The 8996-nt window shown below is 41.8% G+C and overlaps 1 protein-coding gene across 1 annotated transcript in view; it reads right to left on the reverse strand.

The window, feature by feature from the left end:
* Positions 1 to 8512, reverse strand: part of SH3BGRL2 (SH3 domain binding glutamate rich protein like 2) — a 61369-nt gene extending 52857 nt beyond the window's left edge. Inside the window, exon 1 of the mRNA XM_029962830.1 lies at positions 8472 to 8512. Coding sequence (XP_029818690.1) covers positions 8472 to 8512 — 41 coding nt within the window. The remainder of the gene's footprint in view (positions 1 to 8471) is intronic.
* Positions 8513 to 8996: the final 484 nt, after the last annotated feature.

Here is an 8996-nt window from a genome sequence, read left to right on the forward strand (position 1 = left end):
CCAGAATGGCTGAAGCCATGGGAACCTCTGAATATCACCTTGGTCAACCCCCTATTTGTTCAAGCAGGGTCAGCCAGAGTAGGTTGTCCAGGACTGTGTCCCGTTAAATTTTGAGTATCTCCAAGGATGAAGATTCCTCAACCTCCCTGGAAAAACTTCTTGTCTTTGATCACCTGCACAGTAAAAAATGTTTTCTTAAGTTTAAATGGAATTTCCTGTATTTCATGTTGTGACCATTGCCTCTTGTCCTGCCACTGGGCATCACTGGGAAGAGTCTGGTTCCTTTGCCCTTGCTCCCTTTGCCTCACTCCTCCCATCAGGTATTTACAGGCACTGATGAGACCCCCCTGAACCTTCTCTTCTCCAAGCCAAACAGTTCCAGCTTGCTCAGCCTCTCCTTGTATGTCAGATGCCTTAATAATTTCATTACTTTTATGGCCCTTCACTGGACCTACTTCAGCATATCCATGCCTCTCTTCTGCTGGGGAGCCCAGAACTGGTCCCAGCACTCCAAAAGTGCCCCACCAGTGCTGAGCAGAGGAGAAGAGTCCCCCCTCTCATCAGCTGACAGCACTCCCCCCCCCCACACACACACACAGACCCAGGTGCCATTGCTTGCCTTGGCCATAAGGGTGCCTTGCTGGCTTATGTTAATGTTCATACCTCACGCAAGAGATCAGTACCTAACTGCCTCCTGCCACAAGTACTCTATGTCACACACACTCCTGGTCCAGGCTGGAAATGACCTCAGAGCTGGGATCCAGTTAAAACCATACGGTTAGCTCATTTCAACATCCTGCTTTTGAGAACCTCTCCAGCCTGCTTCATCACAGTTATTTCACCAAGTAACAGGTAGTCATCGTCAACCAGGCCTTACAGGTTGTTCTTACAGTGCAATGAGGACACAACTCACCATTTCTGGCAAACACTGCTATGGTAATTTAGCGTGATACAATTTCCCCTTCCCTGGAAGAGCAGCTTCAGTCACTGGTGAAGATTAATTTGACTCAAAATACCAGATTTACCCCAAACTACCTGAAATACTGCCCCTCCTCTCCTTCTGTAGGCTCTCATAAAAGCAGTCACCAGCAACAGCATGGCAGAGCAGGCAGCTGGGGTCACTCATAAAGCTCCTACATCTCTTCCACTCAGTTCATCTGGGTAAAAGCACTCCCCTTTGCCTTTAAAAAATGTGCACTTTCCTGCTTGGAACTACTTGCAACTTCTAACCACTAAGGTTCCTTGCACCTTTTTACTGATGGACTAAAAGTCACCTACCAGGAGGAACAATAGAACTGACCCTCAAACTATCTCTCAACCTTTATTTGTATCTTCTGTTGGATGTCTCTCACTGTAACATTGAGTTTTGTGGACCCCTGGTAATTCTTGAAATGTTTTTCAACACCTTTCTTCAAGTGTGGACACCACAATGGCCTACCTTATTGCAGTTGACAGGTTAGACTTGTGGTAGAGGAAGATGTGATGCCACTTTTCTCTCCAGACTGGTATCTCCTGGCAGCAGCCATGGAATGGACTGGACTAAATGCCCAATGACCAATACCTCTTTATCATTTTTTAATTACTTTAACTGAAATGGATTTACAGTCCCAATTACAAACTGACTCTTTCTCCAGTTCTAGCCTGCACTAAACTCATGAGCCTGAAAGGCACAGGATAGAAAGAAAGGAGCAGAATCTGCTCTGTGGAACAGGCAAAACACAGCCCCAAATCCATTCCTTTCTCAAGGAAACATTCCCCACAACCACCTTCTCCCATCGGTTAGTAGCTGACTCATGACAATTCAGACCATGCATCCAGCAAGAGGGCCATTCATGATACTGTGTTGGGCTACCAGAAGGTTCCCCACACAGTGACCAGAAAGAGGTAAAGCAAGTGAGAGTAAAGCTTATTTCACCCACTTTATTTGGATGGGTGTTTCTCCATTTTTACTGATGACACGGGTTGTCCAGAGGACTAGCCCCTCAGGCCCGGTGTTAGCCTTTGTAAACATCCCTTGTCTGAGCAGGCCCAGGATTTTTCTTTGACTATATGAAACATCCCTCCCCTGCAATCCAGGTTAGTTCAGTCACTGTCCTTGCTCTTCTGACAACAACGCAGTGATTGATCTCATTATTTATTAGGTCTTAGAAGAGGATTGACAGTTTTGGTTATAAAACAGAGGAGGGAAAAAAAACATCCAGAAAGCAGACTTCATCAATCAAAGCATCCTTGAAGCAGAGTATGGAGGCACAACATGAATAGTATAATATTCTAGCTTTTTTGGAAAAAAAACCAAAACTGTTAAACTACTACAAGTCCTGAGAAGACAAAAATCATGTTCAAGAATCATAGAATATCCTGAGTTGGAATGGACCCACAAGGATCATCGAAGTCAATGTTATTTAATTCTTATAAAGAGAATTCCAGTAAGCTGATGCATACGTTGCAGGAGTTTATGCACTGCAGGCTGTGAAGGCTCAAATGCACCCTAAATAGGATTTTAACAAATCAAGGTCATAAAGTCAAGAATGCTGTCTCCAAGCTGCTATCCTAATCAGTTGTGCCCAAAGTGCCCAAGGCACATGTTCTGCACAGAGGCATCTCAGCCCTCACAATGATTGGCAGTTCTGGATGTGTGTCATGGACAACTTCAGCCTGCCTACTCTCCCTTAACAAGTTTGACTTGAGGGGCACATCCAGAAATCCAAGGACCTAAGTTTCAACTCCCTCCTTTGAGTGGATACATCCCTACATCCTACTTTCCCAAAGTCTGTGATATGCAAGACTGTGGGCTGAAATGGTGGCACTTCTTCCTCCTGGGAAACATTCAATTTTCCATTAAAAAAATAAAAATAAAAATTTTAATGACATGATCAGGTGTCTAGAAGCGGTGTGAGTCATTTAGGTCTCTTTCTTAGTTTAACACTAATAATCAAAATGTGTCTCCATTTTGAATGAAGATTTTTTTTAAGGGGAAAATTTTTCTTCATCCCTATACAACATTTGTATAACTGGAACAATAAAACTGTTTTCAAAGCAGTCACATTCAATGTTGAAGCCAAATTTATTTTGACATAATATCCATTCTCTTTACTGGTTTCAAAGATATATTTGACCTTATTCCTCCACAACATAATTTATATCACTAAACTCTACAGGGACAGAACAAAATTCATTTCCTATCCTAGCAGTAGAAATTAATTTTAAAGCCAAAAGAGATGGATGTTCAGAAGCAAAACACATCGCTTCTGATTAAACAATTTGTCAAAATTATTTGGTCACTGCATTTTTTTTTGTCAAAGACTAATACACATATTGTGAATATGAAATTGTAGATTATGCAAAAGCAGCAGAAACAAGTCCAGAGATGCCATGCTTGTCCTTCAAAAAGTGGTTTTCTGGAAAAACATTACTAAAACCTTCCAAGAATAAATGCAGTATTTAACATAAAACTGCCAGAACCTGAATAATACGTGTGAAATTTTCCTCCCAATAGCATATGTCTTCCAAAGAGAGATGTCCTTAAACTGAAATGTCTCCTTCAAATACTTTCTTTCTAATCAAACATGCAATACTTGCTCAGCATCTTCTCCACCTTCCCAGGCTTTACTGGTTTTTTTTTGTTATTTAAATTGCTTATAAATTACTTGTTGCTGGACCATAAGCAATTACCTTGTTTTAATTTGGGCGCTTGCTAAAAGACAACATGAGAAACTAAAACTTCATATTGTAGTATTGGAGCACCTCATTTTATTATGTGGAAGTGTTAATTCATCACATTGTAAATTACATTCCTGTGATTCACCAGCAAACACTTCTGTTATCCATCTGGTATTTCTCCACAAGGCAGTTGTGAGCTCAAAATCCAAGCAGGTATACTAACACAAAGAATTATAATAAATGCCTAAAATCTCTGAAATCAACTAGTACCGTAAAGTATATATAAATGTTTCTTTCACTGCACTATGCTTTCCCTTTAATATTTCCATATTTTACAGCCTTGGAAAATTGTATTATTAAAAGAAAATCCCCATGAACAATGCCCAATGCATCTTTTATACATCTTCAAGTTCAGCTGAGTTCATGGAAGTCCATTCTCCAGTGCCTGTCAGAGACACAAAAGAGGTGTCAGGTGCACTGCAGCAGCTCCAATGCCACCGCGGTCAGAAAATGCTCAAGAAAACCCCCTTGAGGGGGTTGCAACTTGTCATAGTATGAGAAGTGACACCAGAAGACATGTTTCAAGGAATTATAACACTAAGCTGTAAAAGGTGAGCAGTTGCTATTCAGCCGATGACTCAGGAGCACTTGCAAAAAGAAACGGTGGAAAGGTTTTGGATCCCTTCAAGTCCCAGGGCATGGGAGGCAAACTCTGAAAGTGATCTTGGGCTTTTCATTTCTCAAGGTCAGTGAACCTACAGTAAGAAAAGCAGCTGGCCTCCAATAAAACCACAGCTTATTTTGACACATTACAAGGAGACCATGAATATTTATAACATCAAAACAGACTGACATTTAATTTTATTTGTATTAGAATTTGACATATTTTGATTATATGATTGCAAATAATTGAGAGCAAAGGGAGGTGTGTGGTCATACACAATGTATCTTGTATACAGGAGAATATTACAATATATGTTAAGGAAAAAACCTTCAGCTGAACCATAACTATATCCATACTCATGCTCTAATAGAGAGATCTTACTGACCTTGTAGGCCACCTTTACAGCAGTGGAGAGAGGGAACAAATTATGGGTGGACTCAATGATCTTAAAGGTCTTTTTCAACCTAAATGATGCTGTGATTCTATTCTCTAAATATCTGCCTTGCTACTGGGAGCAGCTGCCTGAACTAGCACTCCTGGCTACCCAGACCTGTGGAACTGCTTTGAGCCAAAATCTCTTTAGTATAAACTCACTGACTTTAAACAAAGATTTTTTTACAGTGTGAATGCAAAATACCACCTTAGGTATATGTGCGGGGAGATACATATTTGTTCTAGGGTGCAAGGCAGTATCATATAGCCTGTTCTGAGGGAAAGCATCAGAAAACGTGAAGGCTCAAGGATCCAAAAGGGATCTTCTTTGGTACTTCATACTCAACCTGATAGTTTTCACCAGCCTTTGATCTTTTGCATAAACTGAGTGTCTAAACCTAAATCTCATGGAGAATTTTCACACCATGCTGTGTTCCTGCTTAAAGCAAGGAGTATGTCACTTTGGCTCCCTCATTTATATTTCCATGCGTACTTTAAGTCACCACTTCTTCAAGAAGTTGTGGTATTGAAAGCAATACCATGAAGATTTTCCCCTTCCAAATTTGATCATCTTTGTTCTGGCAATTCAGGGAATCTGTTGTATCCATCACATTAGACAAACTCATTGTAACAGTTCCTGCCCCATGTGGTACAGCCATTGCTGTGGTGCAGTGGAAATCAATAGCAATTTCTCTATGCATCAGGGATTCCCCGCCAATATTTATGTATGACAATTAAATGAGCGTGGGTTCCACTACTCTGAATAAGCCTGGGGCCTTTATCCCTGTTGGTACCTCTGGGAGTATCAATCTGTGTGACACTATGGCCTGATTTAGTTTTTGAAGGCTTCCACCCTTCTTTCTAAAACATCCCTCCCCTCAGTTAAGCTCTGAGGCTGATATTCTTTTTGAGCCTTCTACTTCCCCCTCCAGCTTTTGAATTACATACTCTGTTTCAACGACCTTCCCGTTCAAGCAATCACTTAAGACATCAGACTTGCTTTACACAGACAGAAGAAAATTGCAAAACTTTATTTCTTGCTCAGGTGATTCATATGTTTGTCCTGTCCAAGGGAATCTGAAATACCACATTATCATTTATCTGCACTGTATCAACTGTTAGGTTGTTAGGACAATATCTAAAATACATTATTTGTAGGTTTTAGACTAACAAACTTCCATCAGTTAATCCCTATGCCAACCTTTTGCAATATCTGAATGTATTCCAGCTCAGCAGCTGATTAAAATCTGTTGGCATTATTCTTAACGGAGCATTTGATGGAGAAGTCTGATAAGATGCCATTTGTTCTGAACAAGAGGCCTGTTTTCAGTATGACTCAATACCTGTATTCAATACCTATATTCCACATACATACTATCTGAACTCAACACCTGTATTACTTACATTCAGAAACTAATCATTAGTCAGTTACTAACCAAGCCCCAAATGGTTAGTTATGGCAATTAACCTATAAATTATCAACAAAAAAAAAAGTCCTTTATATGTCTTGTAATGCTTTCTCTGGTTGGTTTTTTAATTGCTTTTTCCGCTTACAATTTTCCTAGCTAGGGTGGGCATAGAGATGGATTATGAATCCTTTTCATCCTATTTACAGCAGCAACAGCATTTCAGATTCTGGCCTGGCTTGCTGCCAGATGCAAGCAGTACATTTCCTCCAGTTGCAAGCAATAAAATTATTCTGTCTTTGTCATTCCCTGGATCTTTTTGAAGGACATCAATGATTCTCTGCCAGTGTTGCTGTGATGAATTATATGGTTTAACTGTTTAGCACAAAGGTGAGCTATGCAAAGCCACAGAAGGATGAATTTTAAAAATGAGCCACATGAGTTTTTGTTTATTTAAAGCAATTTCATAATATTAAGGCAAGTATAGCAAAATTATTCAGTGCAATTAGGGAGACAATCAAAATTAGGAAATTCATAGACTGGGTTTTGGGTTTTTTGCATGCTTCATGCCTGTTTTCTTGGATTTTAGGATCAAAAAATTAAGAGCTCCATTCAGCTTGGGAGAATCCATGTCAGGTTATGCCTCACACGTACTTTATTGCTTTTGAAATACCAGTGTCTATCTCCTCTTTTTCACAAGAGTTTATGCTGACATCTTTATGATCACATTCTAGCCTACTCACTAAATCACATTTTCAAATAATTTAATTAAGAATACTCAGAGTTCTTGCACACAATGCACATAATTTTTGAGAATCTCTGAATTATTTCACAAGCATTATTTTTTTTATTTTTACTTCTAAAATTTATGGTCGGGGAGGAGGGGATGGCAATATTTTAATTTCCAGTGCATTAAAACTCTAATTTCCTTATTTTTATTGTGAAGAAACTGGAGGGTTTTGCCTGAAAATATTGCCATGGTAAAAAAACTGGTACTTTTTCCTGTTTCCTCCATTTTATTGTTTTTATTTAATGGTCAGTGAGCATTAATTTTGAACATCCAGAACTGTAGAAACTCAGTTTTGTCAAAGGCAAAACTGTCTTCTTCTCAAGAATGTCCCATTTATGTCTTCCCATGCAGGCAGGTTATAATTTTCGTACCAAATGTTCTGCTTTATCCTACTCCACCCAAATTCTTGTGTCACTTCCATCACTGTGCCATCATAACATATTCCATCAGCCAGTGATGCAAGCAAGATCTGCTATTTCCTTTGCCTTCCTCTCTCTAGAAAGAAGTTTGTTTAACTACATTTATTAACAAAGATTAGCATTAGGGTAAAAAAAAATACAACATTAACTTGGAGTAATAAAAGTCAAGGTTTAGAAACTCTCTTACTTCTTTGTGGAATAAACCACAACAGCCTCATTAAATTGGGCCTGCCTTTGAATTCAAGTGTATTTGCTGACTTTAGGCAGTACTTTTATCCTTTTGTCAGTACAATCCATTTTGCTTCAAGTTCTGGAATGCTAGCATTCCTCTTTCATTTTTTCCTGCTAGATTGGGGGAGTTTTGCTTTAAAATTACACCATGCACACACAGAGATATACATGTACCTATGCATAAAACCTGTCACATATTGGTCATACTGGCTATTTCTTTAACTCCTATCCTAGAAAAACATTTCAGCAGAGAGCACTTTCTCTGCTTTTGCTCTCATCCCTAACGAGTCGTTACACCCAGGTGCTGCCCTGACCTAAAGCTTTAAGACCTGTTTAAGATGGCAATGCTGGCATGTGCCCGAGTCCCCCCAAAGGCTTCCCTCAGTCCCACTGCCTGGAGGGGTTGTAAGGAGGTGCAATGAGTGCCAGCATTGTGGTGGGCTGCTCATCCACCCCCATGCTCCCTGGCAGCTCCCTGAACAGAATCACAGAAAAGACCTCTGAGATCATCGAGTCCAGCCTAGGACTGATAGGACTGAACGCCGCCATGTCAACTAGACCGTGGCACTAAATGACATGTCCAGTCTTTCCTTAAACGCCTCCAGGGATGGCGACTCCACCAACTCACTGGGTAGCCCATTCCAACCTAATCACCTTTTCTGTGTGAAATTCCTCCTAATGTCAAACCTAAACCTCCCCTGGTGCAGCTTGAGACTGCCCTGTCATCCAGTGGCCAGTTGTCTGGGAGAAAAGACCGACGCCCACTTGGTTATGACCTCCTTTCAGGTAGTTGTAGAGAGCAACAAGGTCACTCCTGAGCCTCCTTTTCCACAGGCTGAACAACCTCAGCTCCCTTAGCTGCTTCTTACAGGACATGAGCTCCAGATCCTTCTTCAGCTTTGTTACCCATCTCTGGACACAGTCCAGCACCTCAATGTGCTTCCTGAACTGAGGAGCCCAGAACTGACACAGCACTCGAGGTGCAGCCTCAGCAGTGCTGAGTATAGAGGAAGAATCGCTGCCCTGGTCCTGCTGGCCACACTGTTCCTGATACGGGCCAGGATGCCATTGGCCTTCTTGGCCACCTGGGCACACTGCTGGCTCATGTTCAGCCGCTGTCAAACAGTGCTCCCGGGTCCTTTTCCCTCGGCTGCTGTCCTGCGATGTCACACACGCGGCCCGACAGAACCAAGACGGTGTCGGTAGGACAGGTCAGCGACTCAGGAGGGCAGGAGAGACTCAGGGAGGGCAGAAGCGGGGGCAGGCAGGGCAGGGAGGCAGGGCAGACCAGGGTAAGGCCGCGGCCCGCCGCCCCCGCCAGGTCTCCCCGGCGCCGCCGCCAGCCGGCCGCAGCGCCCCCTGCGGCGCGGTCGGAGCGCGAGCGGCAGCGTGGA

The sequence above is a fragment of the Manacus vitellinus genome, unplaced genomic scaffold (assembly GCF_001715985.3).
Source record: "Manacus vitellinus isolate BGI_N305 unplaced genomic scaffold, ASM171598v3 scaffold_4_pilon, whole genome shotgun sequence".
Taxonomy (NCBI): Eukaryota; Metazoa; Chordata; class Aves; order Passeriformes; family Pipridae; genus Manacus; species Manacus vitellinus.